We start from the raw sequence: 20,723 nt of genomic DNA on the forward strand, positions 1-20,723 counted from the left end.
TGCTGTGGATGATGAAGATAAAATGAGAAAGAGAGAGATAGTTTCAAAATTAATTAATTTAAAAATATTAAAAATTAATGGTTTTACAATAATAAAATGTGGCTTTTGCACAAAAAATAATTGAAACTCATTCTCCATGTAAAAAATTAAGGCTTACCTAGCTGGCTAGCTAGAAAGGAATTAATATGTTCCTTTAAATTTTTTTAATTCAAAATATTGTATAATTTTGCATATGTTTGCAAAAAAATGGTTAAAAGATTAGTTGGTAACAAAAGAGTTTGTAGTTGGTATCTAAAAGTTAATTAAATTATAAGTGTTTGATAAAAATAAACTAGTTGATAAATATAATATTTTTTATATAAATTTTAATTTTATCTTACTGATAAAATTATATCTTGACATATTTATAATTTTGGATTTTTAATTACTTTTAATGAATAAATAAATAAGTTTATTGTTTATCGTTATAAAGATTTTACGTAGTAAAAGGATAAAAATAGCAGCAATTCCCGTGTTGTTTCGTTTTGTGACATTACCCACACGACACGCTCTACATGACCATTGACTCCACCACCTCTTCATTCTGACTCTTCTTCCTTCTTGATTGAATGTATTGTTGACAAACAGCATTCCCTAACTGTGCTTTTTCTCGTCTAGACTTAGATATTTCTTCGTGATGATGCATAGATAATAGACCTCATCCATCTTGGGAATAGTGAAGTACAAATTATGATAAGTGTTACACTCATTTCTCTTAAGTAAGTTTTCCGTTCAAATTTTGTAGATGAAAAAAATTGTGATTAAAAAAGAAGAATCACAATAAAAATGATCCTTGGCCAGCTAAATTCCTCTAAGATTAGTCATCGGCACAATCAATGATATTCAATAAGATGATAAAAAGAAATATCTACCCGTACTTGATACCTATAAAACAGTAAATACATCCTAACCGAACTATATAACATCTTTAAATCCAACATGCTCAATCAACAAGTTAGGCAAAACCACAAAAAGAGTACAAAGTTTGGTAACATTAAGACTTTGGTAAAATAGTACGAAGTTTCAAATTGCGTTTGTATTTATTATTCCTGCCCCCATTTGCGGGTTCAACACGCCCAGATTCTTGATTTTGTGTTCCTCTTGAATAGGCTTGAGTATTCAGAAACTTTGTATTTTACCACCCAATGGAACACAGTTTCAGATTACCAGTTTTCTTCTTGTTATGTGCCTCTATAGCGTTCAGTGCAGAATCCAAGTGTAGCAGGGGTTGTGATTTAGCTCTAGCTTCCTACTATCTATCACAAGGTGACTTGACATATGTATCAAAGCTTATGGAATCTGAGGTTGTTTCAAAACCTGAAGATATTCTCAGCTACAACACTGACACCATAACAAACAAAGACCTGTTGCCTGCCTCTATCAGAGTGAACGTTCCATTCCCTTGTGACTGCATTGATGAAGAGTTTCTTGGCCATACTTTTCAATACAACCTTACAACAGGAGACACTTATTTGTCCATTGCCACTCAGAACTACTCTAATTTGACCACTGCTGAGTGGTTGCGGAGCTTCAACAGATATTTACCAGCTAATATTCCTGATAGTGGGACTCTTAATGTCACCATTAACTGTTCCTGTGGGAATAGTGAAGTTTCCAAGGATTATGGATTGTTCATCACGTACCCTCTTAGACCTGAGGATTCTTTGCAGTCGATTGCCAACGAGACTGGCGTTGATCGTGACTTGCTGGTTAAGTACAACCCGGGTGTAAATTTTAGCCAAGGGAGTGGTCTGGTTTATATTCCAGGAAAAGGTACATTCTTACTTTGCTGCCATGCTTTGGGCTTCTGATATAAGTTCGTGAGGTTTTTGTACTCATTTGATGTTTCATATAGATTAAACTCTAGAGGTGTTAGGAAGTCTCACATTGCCTATCTCAATTCTCGTGCTATAACTTATGAACAAGTTCACTTAATATCAATTGGTTTTAAGTTGAAATCTAATAAGAGGGTACTCTATTTTTAAAATTTGATTTATAGGTAGAACTTAAATGTAGACTAATTATCCATAGCTATTCTAGAAATCTTGGCCTTTTGACCTTTATGTTCATCAGGCAACAAATCATGTCAAATGGGTAATGAGGCAAAAGTTACAGCTGATAGCTTTCATCTAGACGTGAAAAACCACGTCCTTGACGTGTGACCAAACAAGTTATTGTTTGGAGAAAATTTTCTTTTTTAGAAAATATCTCAAAAGCATTATTCACAAGTCGATTAACAAGATTTTGAATGAGTTGCATCCTCATTGATCTAAAGAAATAAGCTAAATTGCAATCTGCATATATCATATCAACGTCTATCTAAGCTAGGATGAACAGTTCATTCTTGACGTAGTTTCAAAGCCACTTACTCGTCTATCATAAATGAAGGAATGCTGTTATGTTGTCATTCTCTTTAGTTACTTTTCCTGTGATACTCGAATAAAGTTATAGTCATGCCACTACCACATTAACTATGGTTTTGGCACTAGTGACGGTGATTTCATTTTTAGCAGTTGGAAAATATGTAACACATTTTGATTTCTGATCATATTCCAAAGTAAGAAATGCATTCAAGAGTAGACTTAATTTATGAGCATCATGCTTATAGCAGTATGGCTGTACCTTTCAACTTGTTTTCAAGAAACTTTAAACTTTGAAACATATGCCTCACATTTTCTTGTTCCTTCACTTTCCAGACCAAAATGCTATCTATGTGCCCCTTCATCTAAGGTGATTCTTTTTACCTTACTGTCCATGCTATTTGACCAATTTTTCATTCTTTAGTAACTTGCCAATCTTAATGGCTGTATTTTCATTTTCCTTTTCAGCTCTGGAGGTTTGACCTTCCCACTCCCCAGAAAGTTGTTTTATTGATGATTGTTTTCATTTGAGTTTGATATTTAAATCAGACACAAGGTAAGGATATCCTAAAAGTAGATAGTAAACATACTTTCAGCTCATATATTGTTTCTACATAAGCAGGTCTTGCGGGTGGTGTTATTGCTGGAATATCTATTGGAGTAGTAACAGGACTTCTGCTATTGGCATTTTGTGTGTATGTTACATATTACCGAAGAAAGAAGGTATGGAAGAAGGATTTGCTCTCAGAAGAATCCAGGAAGAACTCTGCTAGAGTTAAGAATGGTATATGAATTTCTACTTATATTTCATTAAATTCTTCCTTCCCTCCCCCCACCTTTCCCCTTTAAATATAATGCAAAGTGTTTTGAATTGAACCTTTGCCTGATTTGAAATCTCCCCAACAAGTACTAGCATATAGCATCATATTCAGACTCAAATAATCTCATAGCATACTTGGTTATAGGTCTCATTTTTCTTATTCTGCAAGAATAATCTAAAAGAACAAAGTTTACAGTTTGATTCTGTCATTTACCATTTTTCATGAGGATCTTTTCCATTCCAATTTTAGAATTTCTAGCGGCATTAGTGAAGTTTTTATTGCTATTATGAAACCAGTTTTGTGTTCTGGTTGCTCTTGGTCTTCCTCTGCTGCATATAATGAAATAGAAGAAAATCACACAGAGAAAATGAAATTATAGTTAATGATGGGGTATAGTAATTCCTATTTAGTCCCTCTTTCAGATGAAGCCTCTGGTGATTCGGCTGCAGAAGGTGGTACTAACACCATTGGCATTAGGGTGAACAAATCAGCAGAGTTTTCATATGAGGAACTAGCCAATGCCACAAATAACTTCAGTTTGGCTAATAAAATTGGTCAAGGTGGTTTTGGGGTAGTCTATTATGCAGAGCTGAATGGAGAGGTTTGTAATCTCTTTTGTTAGTTTTGACTTTTGATTGCATTTATTTGAAAGAAAAGTTGCATATTCTTCTAGTTATCATGGCTTCATGGGGTTTTCAATTATTATGTAGCATTTATTCTCTGGCTTTTTTACCCCTTTATTTTTAGAGCACGTGCCTCACAAAACTTTGCTGGTTATTCTTTACATATGTGTCTTTTTGACTTCAAACAGCAAATGAATACTTTTTTTTTTCATTTAACACATACCTCAAGAAGCATAAATGTTATGTATGCTGCTAGAGTGCTAGGATAAATCTGCAATTGTTCATATTTTTATCTTTTCCAAGTTTCCCATTATAATAATTATATCTCATGTAGTTATAATGAAGTTCTTTCTAATTAAACAGAAAGCTGCAATAAAAAAGATGGACATACAAGCAACAAGAGAATTTCTTGCGGAATTGAAAGTGTTGACACATGTTCATCACTTGAACCTGGTATTATGTGAAACTTAGAGCATCTTTTTCTTTTTCCTCTTACATTCTTGTTAAATAGAGGATTTCTGCTTTAAAACCTAAATATCTTCCTATTGATAACACCATGTATAGGTGCGCTTGATTGGATATTGTGTTGAGGGCTCCCTTTTTCTTGTCTATGAGTACATTGAGAATGGCAACTTAGGACAACATCTACGTAAATCAGGTTATATAAGCACATAACATGACAAATATCTATGTTCAGCACTGGTTCATTAATTTGATGGATTAATGGTAAAGAGTAATGGCTTAGTGAGTTAACGATCAAGTCAAAGTGTGTTTACAGGTTTCAATCCTTTGCCATGGTCTACCCGAGTTCAAATTGCTCTGGATTCAGCCAGAGGTCTTCAATACATTCATGAGCATACGGTACCTGTATATATCCATCGTGACATAAAGTCGGAAAACATTTTAATAGACAAAAACTTCGGTGCAAAGGTACAGTCTGTTCCAATGACTTTGGATATCTTGTTATGTTTCTATTTGGGATAGTTTGTGAGAGATCCTATGTTATTTTATTTGCAGGTTGCAGACTTTGGATTAACCAAGTTGATTGATGTTGGAAGTTCATCACTTCCCACTGTTAATATGAAGGGCACATTTGGTTACATGCCACCAGAGTATGATGAATTATGTTTCTCTCTTTTATGTACTCATTTATGAATATTTAGAGAATATTTCTTCTTTTGCAGCTCCTTTTACTTTAACATCATTTTTGGGATAAGTTTTTCATTGTTAACACTTAATACGTACATTTCGTCTCCATAAACATGAAAATCAGTTTGCTTCTCATGAGACTGAATTCAATAATACCATAATTTCTGCAGATATGCATATGGCAATGTTTCTCCCAAAATAGATGTCTATGCTTTTGGAGTTGTTCTTTATGAACTAATTTCTGGTAAAGAAGCATTGAGCAGAGGTGGTGTCTCTGGTGCTGAACTAAAGGGCCTTGTATCTTTGGTCATTCTTCACACCCTACTGTTCATTATCTTCAAATTACAGCCTAGTGATCTTACATAATAAACAATTAAGAACTATATTTTCCCTTTCTTATTTTTAATTTGTTGGTGATATATATGGCAGTTTGATGAAGTATTTGATCAGCAAGATACCACAGAAGGTCTTAAAAAACTGGTGGATCCTAGGCTTGGAGATAACTACCCAATTGATTCAGTTTGCAAGGTATCAGTGATCACAAAGCATTTAAATTTTTTGTGTTTCTAATTTTAACAACTTAGGCCATTTTCCTGCTTGCAGATGGCACAACTTGCTAGAGCATGCACAGAGAGCGATCCACAACAACGTCCAAATATGAGTTCTGTTGTGGTTACTCTCACAGCACTTACTTCAACTACTGAGGATTGGGATATTGCTTCCATCATTGAAAATCCAACTCTTGCAAATCTAATGTCTGGTAAATAAGAAAAGGAATGTAGAATACAACTGTTACCATTTTTTTTATTTTTACAATGGTGTAGTGAAATTCGAACCTATGAACTATGCATACTATAAGGCCGACTTTAGTGATTTACCGTACACATGTTACCATTTAATTCTTCTGTTGCAAAACAAATTTATGATATGCCACCAAAAAAAGAAAACAAATATGCACCAAGTTCTATTGCTTGTAGTCTGATTTGCAACTAAGGGATTCTTTTGTATCAGTAAACAAACTCCGTTTCTTCACTGTGATTTTTTCTTGCTTTGGGACAAAATTGCTTGGGAAATTTGTGTTTTTTTATTTATTTATTTAATAGACATGCACTGTTACTATAAAATATTTTTACATTACCAATCAATTGAAACCGTGTTTAGTATAATATTTAAGATAATTATTACAAGCCATAAAAAATTGTTATAAAAATTAATAAGTTTACAAAATACAACAGTTTCTAATGAGACAAAAGTGTAAAAATGGTAAGTATATATTCTTTCTTTTTTATTTTTTATTATTTATTTATTTTGCATTTGCTAAACCTTTGTGGAAATACGACAGCCAAACAATCAGGCTAAAAAACGGTGAGTATTTAATTACTTACATTAATTTATAGTTTATATATTGCCTCGTTACCTTTTCATGGCAATCAATATGCATTTGCATATCAAATTACTATTTAATATATACCATCCGTTGGAAGGTAACACAAGTTCTTTTTTTTTTTGCTGAATGAAGGTAACATAAGTTTAAAATAACGACAATTCACTAAAGACTATTTCTTAATCGCCAAGAAGTATACGTCCAAAAAAAATCGCCAAGAATTAAAAAAAAATCATTGCAAGTTATAGGAATAACCAAACTAAATATAATACCATTAAATAAAGTATTTTTATATAGATAATTAAGAATCCAATGCTAATAAATGCTTTTAAGAGACTAAATTATCTATTGTTATATACTAAATTCTGTTGATACATAGTGATAATTGAGAATCTAAATTAATGATAAATAATATATATGTTAATGATCAAATTAAGTAAAATATTTATATTTTTAACTGATAAAACATGTATTTACTGTGGAATTAGCATAGATTAATTAAAATTTAAATTAGCTGATATAAATAATAGAGGAGGATACGTGCCTATCAATTTATTTGTCTTTGTCACGATCTTGTTGAAGGATATATAATTCCACCAAACAAAGTAACGATCTCCTCTCATTTTTTATTACTTTATATTTACTTCATCCTATCAGAGATTTTAACTTATTAGAAATTTTGTGACTACAAACTAGTAATAAAATATTAATTATGCATTTCAACTATATCAATATAGTTTATAGTATCTATATTAGGTGAAATGAAGAGCATTAACGAATCAAGAGATAATATAATTAATTAAATAAGTATATATTCTTTTAATTGATCGTGTTTATGAATTTATTCTATTTTTTAAACAATTGTATCCTTCACAAGTGCCGTGAAGCACTCTTTAGCATTTCTAGTAAAGCCAACAATAAATTATACAGAGATGTGCGACTATGCAATCGGTGATATCACACAGATTCCTTTTTGTTTGTTATTAGTGAAGTCAATGAAGTATATTGGGTCATAGCCAAGCTGCACAGGCGTGCCTCAAAATTTAAAATGGAAAATTGTTCTGTGTTTGTTAGAACAATGAGAAGACGCGATAAGAAGTGGTTTGTTGGCACATTGGCCGACATGGTTGGCATTTCGGATACAAAGGATTAAACAAAGCCAGCATTCTCAATCACAAAGATTCCCCTTGTCGTTCTGTATCCCTCTCTACCATATTCAATGTACACCAAATATGCCCTTAATAAATAAAATGGCATGCAAGTTGTTACCCAAGCATGCAATAAATAAATGACATGCAAGTCAACTACAATCATTTTCTAGCCTATCCTACTGTTTCCTTCCACACTCTCATTGAAACTGTTAAATGGTATAACCTATCAGGTGTTAGTTCTAAAACAGGCATAAACGTGTGCATATGAATTCATATACTCTAACACAAATTTCGGACACCACTAATATCTAAAATATAGGTATTTGGGTACCACTTACACTCACAAATAAAGAGATTCTAATCAAATGAAAAATTAATAACATATAATAAATCAAATATCTAAATTGATGTTATATTCATCTATTTAAACCAGTTTTAATTTTTATGTTTTTCAAGTGTATTAATTGTGTAAAGGTGACGCCTTAAGTGTTTAAGTCAATAAAGAGTAATTTTTGAACCAGACACCTAATAAGAAGTGTCAAACAAGTGTCCAGGTGTATCGGTGTTGAAAACATATATGAAACAACGACACTTCAAACAAGCAAGGCCTCCGTGTTTCATAGGTTTAATGTTCGCACGCATTCACTTAAGTTACCTACAACATTCTTTTATGTTTTAGTGATTAAAAGAGGAAGTGTGACATTGGTTTCAACTTTGAAGAGAAAAAGAAATGAAAATAATTATTGATTAAACCCTGTATAGAAAGTCCTAGAAATCTTGTTTTCTGATTTGGATTTCTTTGTGTTCCTCTTATTTGCTCCCTGTGATCCAATGGAACTCAAAAAAGGGTTACTTGTGTTCTTTTTGCTGCTGGAGTGTGTTTGTTACAATGTGGAATCCAAGTGTGTGAAGGGATGTGATGTAGCTTTCGCTTCCTACTATGTCAGTCCGGATTTAAGCTTAGAAAATATAGCGCGGTTGATGGAATCAAGCATTGAAGTTATAATCAGCTTCAATGAAGACAATATATCGAATGGTTATCCGCTATCCTTTTACAGACTCAATATTCCATTCCCCTGTGACTGTATTGGTGGTGAGTTTCTGGGGCATGTGTTTGAGTACTCAGCTTCTGCAGGTGACACCTATGATTCGATTGCGAAAGTGACATACGCCAATCTCACCACCGTTGAGCTTTTGCGGAGGTTCAATGGCTATGATCAAAATGGTATACCTGCAAATGCCAGGGTTAATGTCACGGTCAATTGTTCTTGTGGGAACAGCCAGGTTTCAAAAGATTATGGGATGTTTATTACCTATCCACTCAGGCCTGGGAATAATTTGCATGATATTGCCAATGAGGCTCGTCTTGATGCACAGTTGCTGCAGCGTTACAATCCTGGTGTCAATTTCAGCAAAGAGAGTGGGACTGTTTTCATTCCAGGAAGAGGTATGCTCTCCTTTTCGCATCATCAATGTATTTTTTGATGTGGACAAAACTTAGATACAACTCCTTAGGTGTTTTTGATGTTGTTCTCTAATCGGATTTGGTGTTTCACTTCGGTAAGCTATTCTAAATTTCTAATATTTAATGCAAATCTTTATAACATGAATTATCAAGATGAACCTGCAATTCTGAATAGAGAGCAATGCCTCTAAGTTATTTTCCTTTTGGTATTATCAGCATATTGAGGGTTCAAATAACTCATTTATTTTTCTGAGTGTTTGGGATAACATTTTATGTATTTGTCTAACGTTTCAATTTTATTTAACTTGCCAGATCAACATGGAGACTATGTTCCCTTGTACCCGAGGTGGGTAATTTTGATTGTATCACCTTTCATGCTGAATTATGCACTTACAATTGAATATAGCTACATGTTTGATTCTATCTTTTTAACTTTCATTTTCTTTTCCATCTTTCAGAAAAACAGGTTTGGATCTCAAACTTCATAGAGAGTTGGTTACATGAGGATTATTTTCAGCTTGATGTTCACATAAATATGAGAAAGAAAGAAAAATCAGAGCCTCATAGATTAAATTTGCTTCTGTATATAAGCAGGTCTTGCTAGGGGTGCTGCAGTTGGAATATCTATAGCAGGAATATGCAGTCTTCTATTATTAGTAATTTGCTTATATGGCAAGTACTTCCAGAAGAAGGAAGGAGAGAAAACTAAATTGCCAACAGAAAATTCTATGGCGTTTTCAACTCAAGATGGTACGGGTAAATTTTCGTATTCATATAACGCATTCCTTTCAAACTATTCACATTACATATTCCCAGATATGGGTGAAAGTTAGTACTCTGAATTTTCATGTCTTTAAGCTTTTGTTATACTATCTTTTTTTTTTCTTTCAAAGATTATCCTGTATAAACTTATTACCTGATTAAATTTTAGGCTGTTTTACCTTGTTTCAGAGGTAGAAAAATTAACCCTTATTTTCTTTTACACATTCTCCTCTTAGTCTTGTATCCCTTGTAAAAAAAAAAAGGCCAGCTATTTATCAACCTCTTCAAAGTTTACATGTCATCAACTCTGGCATATTCCTAGAATTTTATGTGTACTAGACTACTAGCTTAATGGCCATGGTAACACTTTTTGATTTTTCTTACTCTTCCGGGTAAAGTCTCTGGAAGTGCAGAATATGAAACTTCAGGATCCAGTGGGACTGCTAGTGCTACTGGCCTCACAGGCATTATGGTGGCAAAATCAATGGAGTTCTCATATCAAGAACTAGCCAAGGCTACAAATAACTTTAGCTTGGAGAATAAAATTGGTCAAGGTGGATTTGGAGCTGTCTATTATGCAGAACTGAGAGGCGAGGTATGAAGTTACATCTATATTCAGTTCTATAACATAAGCAGACAAAAAACATATTAATGGAAAGAAGGAAAAACAAAAATGGAGATGATAGAAGTTTTTACTTTTACTCGGGTGATGTTATTAGTGAAACATACGGCTTTCCCATGTTATTGCTATTTTACATCAGAAAAGTAGGGATATGCTTAAATTGTAAGGCTTTCAGTTCATTGTGTGGTATATAAGTTTTTACAGTAGACTATTCATTGAACTGAAAGGTACATATGGCATTGTTCACTTATTAGTGGATAATATTCTCAAGGGTGGATTGACAAGTTTCTGGCTTTTATGCCGTTTCAGGTTAACCGTTTACCTTTTCTACTCTATTCCTGGATTTCCTCTCATATAATTCATTTCTATGCAGAAAACTGCAATTAAGAAGATGGATGTGCAAGCATCGACAGAATTTCTTTGCGAGTTGAAGGTCTTAACTCACGTTCATCACTTTAATCTGGTACAGCATCCTTCAAACAACCCCAAGCATGTATATATCTGGGAAGGATAATTAATCATTTTCTGTATAGTTTGAAAAACAATAAGGCAGTTAGAAAAAAAAAAATATCCAGGGTGATTTTGTGAACAGAATTGCAAAACAGTCTATAATTATCCAGCAAAATTATTTCTGCAGATCCACGTGAAAATCCTACAAATTAACAAGAGATCAGCATTGCTTGTGTAAAAAAACATGCAATATCTTTATCTTACTTCTGTATTTGTTTGTGAGCATCAATGTAGTTTATTTTTTTGGCAAGAGCAGTTCGATGTAAGTTCAATATCATTGTTGTAAAGGAGAAGATTATAGGAAGTATTTGAGAAAAATGAAGGAGGAGAGAATATTTGAAAGAAGGCTAGTTTTTATGACTTGAGAAAAGCTTTTGTTTTGACTTCTTTTGGTTTCATTGATTTCTTTAAAAACGACAACCTCTCCCCCTTTTATAGACTTCAAGGGAGAGTTCTAGATACATCAAAAAAGATTCTACACATTTCAAGGGAGAGTTCTACATGCTTCTCCCAACTACTTAGTTCTACACATTCCTTCCAATTAAATATTACTTCTACTTATTTCTACACTTCTCTAGAAGTTTCTTTAGAGTAGTAGCACAAACTTAATTGGCCTAACACTTAGACTAAATCAAGTTTATATTATTCAACAATTTCTGTATTTATATAACTACCTTTTGTGAACAACAACACAGGTGCGCTTGATTGGATATTGTGTTGAGGGATCCCTTTTCCTTGTATATGAATATATTGACAATGGAAACTTAGGCCAATATTTGCATGGTACAGGTGAGAACAGCATACATTAATAATATTTTCCTGTGATGTTTCATGTTACCTTATTGTCAAACAATAAATAATGATGATAGCATGATTCCAGGGAAAGATCCTTTGCCATGGTCTGGTCGAGTGCAAATTGCGCTAGATTCAGCAAGAGGCCTTGAATATATTCACGAGCACACTGTGCCTGTGTATATCCATCGTGATGTAAAATCAGCAAATATATTAATAGACAAGAACATCCGTGGAAAGGTTGCATTGTTATCATTCTTCATGATCCTCACTCCACATCCTGATTTTTCATATTTTTTTAGACTAAACCGTGTAATCTTTTAATTACAGGTTGCAGATTTTGGCTTGACCAAACTTATTGAAGTTGGAGGCTCCACACTTCACACTCGTCTTGTGGGAACATTTGGATACATGCCACCAGAGTATGATTTGTTTATTGTGCTAAATAATCAAAACGAAATTTCGGTTTTGTTGGGAAAAAAAACATGTGTTCTCTGTGTTGTTAATAGTAGGCCCTCTTATTATTGATGAATCATTAGTTGATGTTATTGATGAACGGATCATAACGACGAGGAAAATATTGTATGATTAACTAGTAAAATCAAATTCAGTTTTAGTAACATATCATTGTTACTTAGTTCATTAATTATCTCTTTTAATTTTTGCAAGGATATTACTAGGTTTGTTTTTCCATGGATTAGAGATCTTATCTTAATCTTTTTAATTGTGGAAAACGAGCCCTTTAGTTTTAATTTTGTATGAACAAAACTTATTTTATTGATTACCTGGATTTCCTGCAGATATGCTCAATATGGTGACATTTCTCCAAAAGTAGATGTATATGCTTTTGGAGTGGTTCTTTATGAACTTATTTCTGCAAAGAATGCTGTTCTAAAGACAGGTGAATCTGTTGCTGAATCAAAGGGCCTTGTAGCTTTGGTGAGTTTGCATACTCCTTCTATGAACCAGTTTACTAACAAAACACTCTCAATTCACAGAAAGGAAGTTAAGGTTGACTTGTTTTGTATTTCAGTTTGAAGAAGCACTTAATCAGAGTAATCCTTCAGAAAGTATTCGCAAACTGGTGGATCCTAGGCTTGGCGAAAACTATCCAATTGATTCAGTTCTCAAGGTGGAAGCATTTTTCTGTGAAAATAATTTGAATATTTATATCTTATACAACTTTATCCCAGCCAAATCTTAAGGTAAGTTGATTGTTTGATGAGTTGCAGATTGCTCAACTTGGGAGAGCTTGTACAAGAGATAACCCACTACTACGCCCGAGTATGAGGTCTATAGTTGTTGCTCTCATGACACTTTCATCACCTACTGAGGATTGCGACACTTCCTACGAAAATCAGACTCTCATAAATCTACTGTCTGTGAGATGAAGGTTCTTTATAACGATTACACCATGTTTTTAATGACTTTTGGAAGCACGTTGTGCATTGTTTGACAAGTTTGTACATGCATGAATGGAGTTGAGATTTTTGTAAATGAGTTTTCTACAATTTTCTTCTATCTGATTTGAAAACCCCTGTTTTGACTCCTAATAGAAGGTTTTTTTTTAAGGCTCAACTTTTTTAGATCTTAATATTTAATCATTCAAAAGTTTTTTTTAACAAATTTTAGTTCTTGGTTAATTTTCTGAGTATTTTTTAGTTCCTCAACTTTTTTTTTGTTTATTTTTAGTCTCTCATTTATCTTTAATGCTTAAGATAAGAATTTGTTTTGTCCATCTTTAATCTCTCATTTTTATATATTTTGAATTAATTTTGAGTAAAAATAAATGAAGGATTAGAAATAGAAAAAAAAATTAAGAGACTAAAAATACACAGAAAATTAAGAAAGGACTAAAAGATCAAATAAATTTTGAGGGAGTAAAAATTAGAATATGAAAAAGTTCATAACTAAACTTAATTAATCTTTTTATTATTATTAGAAAATGTTAATGTATTAGAATGTTAATTTTTTTAAGCTGGATAAATCAAACTCGTGATCATTCTCATCTTTCTTTCTCGCATGACCATCAAATCCACCTTATATCTACTAACTCCTAGCTAATAGAAGTGACTCAATATCAGTCATCGATTGGACCCAATCTTCCATAGATCATCATGCACGAAGTAGAAAACAGAAAGCTAAAATATTTTACTATCTATAAACACTCCTATCACCAGGAAGAAAGAAAGCTTTAGATTGATTTTAATTCAGTTGACACACTCAAAGCAACATACAGTATCTGCTTTTTGTAAGAAAGTTCTCCTAAATAAACTGTTTCATAAATATAGAAAACCATCAGAGTAAGTAAACCAAAAAGGAGGCACCCACTGGAAAAAAGGCTCAACAATCATGGGTCAAAAGTTGTAACTTCACTGCAGCTGTATAAAACATCTGTGTAATGCTTCAGAGGAACATTCCTTAATATGAGATAATAATAATTATCGACTTTCTTAATACATCATTACGAACAAGTTGTATTCTCCTGACAATCGTTTCCAAGGATTACGGCTTGCATCAATTTATTGATCTGTAACCAAATCTCTAATGTTAACTAATGAATCAACAATTGCTTTATGCACAGAATATATTTAGATATAGGCCAAGAATTTTTCTTTCTATTTTTTAGCTATGAATGTAGTTGACACATTTTTGCTCTGAGGTGGCAGTAGTACGTAATACTTGTGTATCTTGTCTGAAAGTTACCAGGAGTGCTAGCTTTAATCAAGAACACGGGGAAGAATGGCCTCAAAGAGAACATTAGCACACCTAAAATTTGAGAGGCCAAAATTATACAATCACCCTTAAAAACAAGTACAATTAATTATTAAAATATTCCTAGACACCAACATGCGATTTTTATTTTTTTTTAGGGGACCATGTGATGGTGATACTATTTACTTCTAACAACGAGTTTCTTAATCCTTTACTTTGATATATCTGAAAAGAACCTTTACTTTCTACGTTTCATTTTAATCATCTTACGTTAGCTTAAATTAAGGGGTTGTAAACAAAATTGAGGTTAACAATTCTTAAGAAAATAATTGATGCAATTAAATAATTATCTACTTTAAAAAGGTTGGTACAATTTTCTTGAAATTAAATTTATTTTTAATCCTTACATTTTAATTTTTTTACTTTTTGTCCTTATAATTTTTATAAATTATGTTTGTAGTCCTTAAAATACTTTAAATAACACTTTAAACAGTGAAAAAATATTATATAAAGTGTTATAAAGACAAAAAACAAAATAAACCTAATTTATAAGAATTAAAAGTAAAAAAATAATTTTATAAGAACGAAAAATAAAAATATTAAATTTTAAGGGCTAAAAAAATATTTAAGTAAATTAAATATATATGCAATTAACAAGTGTCTTAAATACGCGTCTGACATGCTTCTAAATATATTATTTTCTTCCTGGAGAGGAGTAGTAGGAGTTCAGAAACTGCCAAGAAGAATTAGCAAGGAACGAGTGTTGTATATAAATTACAATTTGTTTACATTAAATTACTAAAATTTTGCTAAAAGAAGATTCTAATTAGGCAACAATATATCTTCGCGACATATCAACGTGAATATTTTATTTTTGCTATTCACTTGCTTAGATTACTATAAGATTTAGAATGATTAGCCTAGAATGTCATGACTCAAAAGAGAGTATAAAAGGCATACATGGAAGAAACAAAGTGGGTGGTCCAAATCAATGAGGAGCTCAACTTCAGTACCTGAGAAGAAGTGATGGGAGAGGCATTCCATTTACAAAATAGCCTCACGTGTCACTCATGCAGCTAAACAAAAAGGTCTACATACCCCAAGTGGTGTCCTTTGTGACACCCTCTACCCCTCACATATATATTAATAAAGGAATAAAAATTCAAATATTAATTAAAAGTATTTTTAAAACATTTTTAAATACAAGCTTTTCAAATGGGTAAAAGGCTCACATTCACTTTCTTCTACATCATATTCAAACTTGTCCAAATAAATAATAAAGTCATCTCGACTCAAAGAAAGTCATATAAGTCTCATACAATTAATATAGAACCTATATCCTAATGTCACATCCTATCAGAGCGTGGTGTTCCCGTGTCCTCTAGCATGATGTTCTTCATAGTCATCCACCTATTCATCTGCTCCCCCGAACACAAGTTCAAGATCATCACAGGATCCAAACACAACAACACACAGGGAGTGAGTTATCACATTCCTAGCTAATAGAGAAACAAGACAATTAAATATACATATTATATAAATGAGATACCACTTGCTTAAACATAGTTCACATAACTTCACCACTTCGTCATTCAAAATTCACTTTTCAATTATCAATCACATTACACAAAAATCCCACACTTCGATCAAGATATAATAACACATCAATTAGCAAGCATATGCAATAGTTATGCTAAGACTCAATTCTATATGCAATGTGGTACCATGTCAGTGAAAAACCACCCTGGGGCGCTTAGGAGTACATAACAAGACACACCACACAATGGGTTTGTCAGGTCACTCTCACTAAGTAAGATCATAGGGAGACCAGTCAGGGTCACGATGTTTTGCGAGAATGCTCCAACCATATGAGATCAGCATAAGCTTAAAGGAGCACTCAAACCCGGTGACCCCCAAGGCCTACACTCCGAAGAGTCCGTCAGGGCCTCTCCCTCCTGATTCAGGTCCAACCCCTAAAATAATAATTTTTTTTACATGCAGACACTGCTCATGAATTATACAATACCCACGACCTTACACTCGTGTTTTAAACACGTTCAACACAATTGCGCTACGATTTAACACTGGTTCCTAAATAGGAAACCTACATTTTCTCTTTAACACTGCGCATCAACGCTTTTCTCAAGATAACGCTGGTCGGGTATTGTACAATTCATAGCTTACAACACAATTAATTTCACATCAAGTGTTAACTACACACTTATCCACAACTAGAACTCATTCACAATTTCACTTCTCATAGTGTGACAATCCACCATCACATGTTTACACGTATCTCACAAATTAACACATGTTCAACTTTACACTTATACTCAATCTCAATAACAATATTATAATCTCAAAGCAACATATTCTTCTACAATTCATCACATACTCACAATTTGAATCATCATTTCATATCCTCAATATAACAATTTATATAAAACACTATCACAACATTAGGACTAAAATCCCTTAATTAATATTACACAATTATATCAAAATCATAGGTCGAAATATACAAATATCAAGAGCACAATTTATCAAGCAATTTTCATTAGAACATCAATATTTTATTTATAATCATAAAGGAAAAATTGCAATTTAATAAACATCTCAAAATAAAACCTCAATTTAATCCTCTAAGGATCCCTACACATGTTCTCACTAATCCCCAACTGTGAATAACTCATCCCTTACCTCTAAGCGGGCTCACGTGTCTTCAGCCAGCGATAGCAACATCTCTAGCGGTTCCCGCAAATTCTTTCAATTATTCATCCGACTGCTCCAATAGAATTCCCAAACGTCAGAGAGACGGAGAAGAGATTGAAACCTCCACTTGTACTGTCTTCATACGATTCCTTTTTCTCCCTCCACGAATATTATCTCGCAAATCCCAACGGTGGAAGCATGCGGAATTGAATTTCGAACAACATATCCAAATTTCACAATAATCCAACGGTTCACGAAACCGGGATCGTAGTTTTACCAAGACAGCTCTGGGTTTCTGCGGGAAAGAAAAAGACTACAATGCGAAGGGTTTTTCTCTCAGTTCAGACATGATATTGAAATTCCCAACGGTGAGAATGCTCGGAATTGTGTTGCGAACATGATACTCAAATTTCACGACGATCCAACGGTGAACGGGTTCGAGATCGTCGTTTTTCTGAGACTGGTTTGGTGGGCTGCGGGAAAAAGAAAGGGTTTTGAGAGGAGAAGGAGAAAAACGAAAATGAGGCCAAAAAGGAGGCAGCTGACTTAACATAACTATTTATACCTAGGGTACTCAGCCTATTATTTGCTCTATATTTATTTATTTATTTATTTATTACTAAAAAACTTTTTAAATTTATTTACGAAAAATTGGGATGTTACAATTCCACCCCTCTTAAAAGAAGTTTCGTCCTCGAAACTTGCCGAAAGATCGAGAAAAATATATCACGCGTATGATTCTCAATATCAAGATGTGTGTCTAGTTGAAACTCTTTTTCTGTTACTCTGATCACAAGACTCCTCTGCACTTAACTATTAAATCCGGTGATCCTCGTTTACTCAATGATAGTATTACATAAGTAAGTCTTCTCACGAGAGTGACATCTCAACTATAATAGAATGTGAATGACATACTATTTGGAGTAGAATAATATCATAGGAGACACTAATGACAAATTGAAAAGAACAAACAAACACAAGGAGACGTGACTGATCACATGGTCGACTCTTTTTCGAACATCGGACGGTTCAAGAAAGATAATGAGTTTCGAGACTCTCACACTCTACCAATCCTAGTTCACGATGACTATCGAGAATACATGATTTGCCTACCCTTGAGTCTAAGCCTCTTCCTTCAACATGATCTTTCTCACTTTCGTATACTTGACTCATAACTCTCACTTAGGTTCAAGAATGGTAACGATTCAACTCTAAGGTTGCCTACTTGATACTAACTGGGTGCTAATTAGATAAGCAATACAGATTACTCCCTACTTCTGTAAGTTTGTTCACCTTGAGGTAATCTTCACACATTTATGCTCATCATGTCACCCTATAACTTTGCACTTGAAGTTGAGATTTCAACTGTTGTTTACGATATCTAACTCTATAACTAGGACACTAGTCATATCATCGGTTTCCTATTCAAACTCTAACTACTAAGCTAGTTCTAACGTTTAAAACTAAACTCGCAACAAGATTCTTGAGAATTTTACACATCTCTTTTATCTCGGATTCAGCTCCAAAGATCCTCACAATGTATCAAACTAACGGTAATGTCTCCCAAAATATTATGGTGAACCCCATGGTTACCTATTCTAACTCACATATAGGATAAATCTTTTCATAAGTCTTAAGTTATCAAGAAACATTGATCACTATTTGTCCTCCTACAAGCACTCTTCTAAACTTAAAAATTATTTCAAATATTTTACTACTCCAATAAGGACCTACGCGACTAAGATAGCACTCAACAATTTACAGTGGTCGACTTCTCTATGAACTTATGGCTTACTCCTTACAAGGATCTCACTCAAAAACTTAAACTTACTTAAGTCATCTCCAGCAAGCATTAAGGTTAATCCAATGAGTCCTAAAATAACCTTTTGGTTCGACTACTAGTTAAGAGCATTTCATCTTAATCTTAGGTTTCCTCTCATCTCAAAACAACTTCTGCCCAAGAAGGATTTGTAGTTATCTTTCACCTAGACGTAGCATACTTTAAGGGTCATCTTCATCTAACTAAAATGCATAACAAAACTCTTAGCTCGGAACATGATGTCCAAGGGTCTATAACAACCTTATAATGCACATCATAATTCAACTTAACTGGAAACATACTAAACACTAATCATCAAAACCACAACAAGAGCTAACTCAGGGTGAGAGATCCTATCACGCATTCCACAAACACACATAGACATCAATCATATTATGACATGACCAGGTACACATAGAGGTCACAATAGGTACTAAGGTATTTCTTAAAGCATCAACAAACTTTTTCCATATTAAGGTAAAAAGAACTAATATTTATCTTGCTAATCATACAACTATCATCAATAATCTTTTAGGTCACCTACCTTACGCAAGAACACTCACTCTTGAATCCTTCTATGCTTAACAATTAATGTCTTACTAACTACCTTACTCTTTTCTTAAGGTTCCACATTAAACCTCTTAACTATACTTCATAACTTTTCCAACTAGACTATGTTCTCCAACAACTCTACACTAGATATTTCCCACGAACTACGGTTACAAGTTTCTATGGGTACTACACTTATAAGATTCTCAATCTTGCACTTAGGTGGTAACTAAGCATATCCTCAAGGAACACAGGTACACGTCTTACTAAGTTTGACTTTCGTCTATAGGTAACAATGATCATGTCTACTCAAGTATTTCCTCTCAAAACATCTTAACATGATTGTCAAAGGCGAAGTCTCTCTTTATTCGTATTAGAAGTAACAACAAGAAAGATTATCAAGCAGTTTAACTAGACATGATTGGAAGATGAGCAGCCAATAATAAGATGAACACTCGATTGATTAGGAGACAATAATTTTAAATCAAGAAGGATCACTCATCTAGAATCAACAGTAGATACTCCAAATGAATTCTAGAAACGAAAACATAATCACAGTGTACGCACATATGGAGATATCAACTATCACTTGATCGTGACAGAAACATCAATAATCCAATTATTTGATGTAGGCTCATAACACAAACAATGAATTATACTCAAGCTTGCAAGTGAAATCGAATTACTCGACTTAAGTACGCAACACAAAGAATAGTTTACACTAGAATAAAAAGGTATGGTCAAAAGAGTATTCTATATAAAATATATCTCGATACGAGTCCTCGAACTATAGAGTATCAACATTGCTAAGAACAAGAAATCACGAACAACCATACTATCTATGCAATTAAGGCAAAACACCATACTACTAACATACCCAGAATTATAAGGTTCTTATAATAAGTATACAACGTACATATAAGAAGTAAGAATTTAATAGTTAATAAGGATGTATTAAAGAATCACAAACTTCAACTACTACATTCACGACTACACACAAAATAGAGTGAGTTAAGTAGTCATGCATTTACACATCAAGAAAGACATACTCATCCAAGACATATATATGGTTCAAAAGGTTTTCACAACACTAATCCACACATCAAGATAGAAATAAGTTTATTAACAACATACAAGCAAGAAGATAAGGGCTCATTAAAGCATTATCCATTAGTATCAAGGCTTCTTGCATCACCTAACGGCTTACCATAATGTCGAACCGCACTTCACAAATTATAGAGATGGCCAGT

General features: G+C 33.3%; 2 protein-coding genes across 4 annotated transcripts; both read left to right on the plus strand.

The window, feature by feature from the left end:
• The first annotated feature begins 735 nt into the window (after positions 1–735).
• Positions 736–6,002, plus strand: LOC100803042 (lysM domain receptor-like kinase 3). 2 transcript variants are annotated; one of them, XM_006575524.4, is made up of 12 exons: positions 736–1,812; positions 2,736–2,769; positions 2,868–2,875; positions 3,022–3,183; positions 3,631–3,821; positions 4,207–4,296; positions 4,408–4,501; positions 4,622–4,773; positions 4,861–4,955; positions 5,163–5,298; positions 5,422–5,520; positions 5,596–6,002. In XM_006575524.4, exons 1-12 carry the CDS (start codon positions 1,185–1,187, stop codon positions 5,758–5,760), a joined length of 1,854 nt encoding a protein of 617 aa, XP_006575587.1. In that variant the 5' UTR covers positions 736–1,184; the 3' UTR covers positions 5,761–6,002. The 2 variants fall into 2 exon arrangements, with proteins under 2 accessions (XP_006575587.1, XP_003518454.1); XM_003518406.5 differs by having other exon boundaries at positions 740–1,812; positions 3,643–3,821.
• Positions 6,003–7,725: 1,723 nt separating this feature from the next.
• On the plus strand, positions 7,726–13,249 carry RJ1 (LysM-type receptor kinase NFR1alpha). 2 transcript variants are annotated; one of them, XM_014770171.2, is made up of 12 exons: positions 7,726–8,974; positions 9,305–9,338; positions 9,451–9,458; positions 9,587–9,748; positions 10,153–10,349; positions 10,750–10,839; positions 11,582–11,675; positions 11,767–11,918; positions 12,009–12,100; positions 12,479–12,617; positions 12,712–12,810; positions 12,911–13,249. In XM_014770171.2, the coding sequence occupies exons 1-12, from the start codon at positions 8,359–8,361 to the stop codon at positions 13,067–13,069; spliced, it is 1,842 nt and encodes a 613-aa protein (XP_014625657.2). In that variant the 5' UTR covers positions 7,726–8,358; the 3' UTR covers positions 13,070–13,249. The 2 variants fall into 2 exon arrangements, with proteins under 2 accessions (XP_014625657.2, XP_006575588.2); XM_006575525.3 differs by having other exon boundaries at positions 9,587–9,742.
• Positions 13,250–20,723: the final 7,474 nt, after the last annotated feature.

The sequence above is a fragment of the Glycine max genome, chromosome 2, assembly GCF_000004515.6.
Source record: "Glycine max cultivar Williams 82 chromosome 2, Glycine_max_v4.0, whole genome shotgun sequence".
NCBI lineage: Eukaryota > Viridiplantae > Streptophyta > Magnoliopsida > Fabales > Fabaceae > Glycine > Glycine max.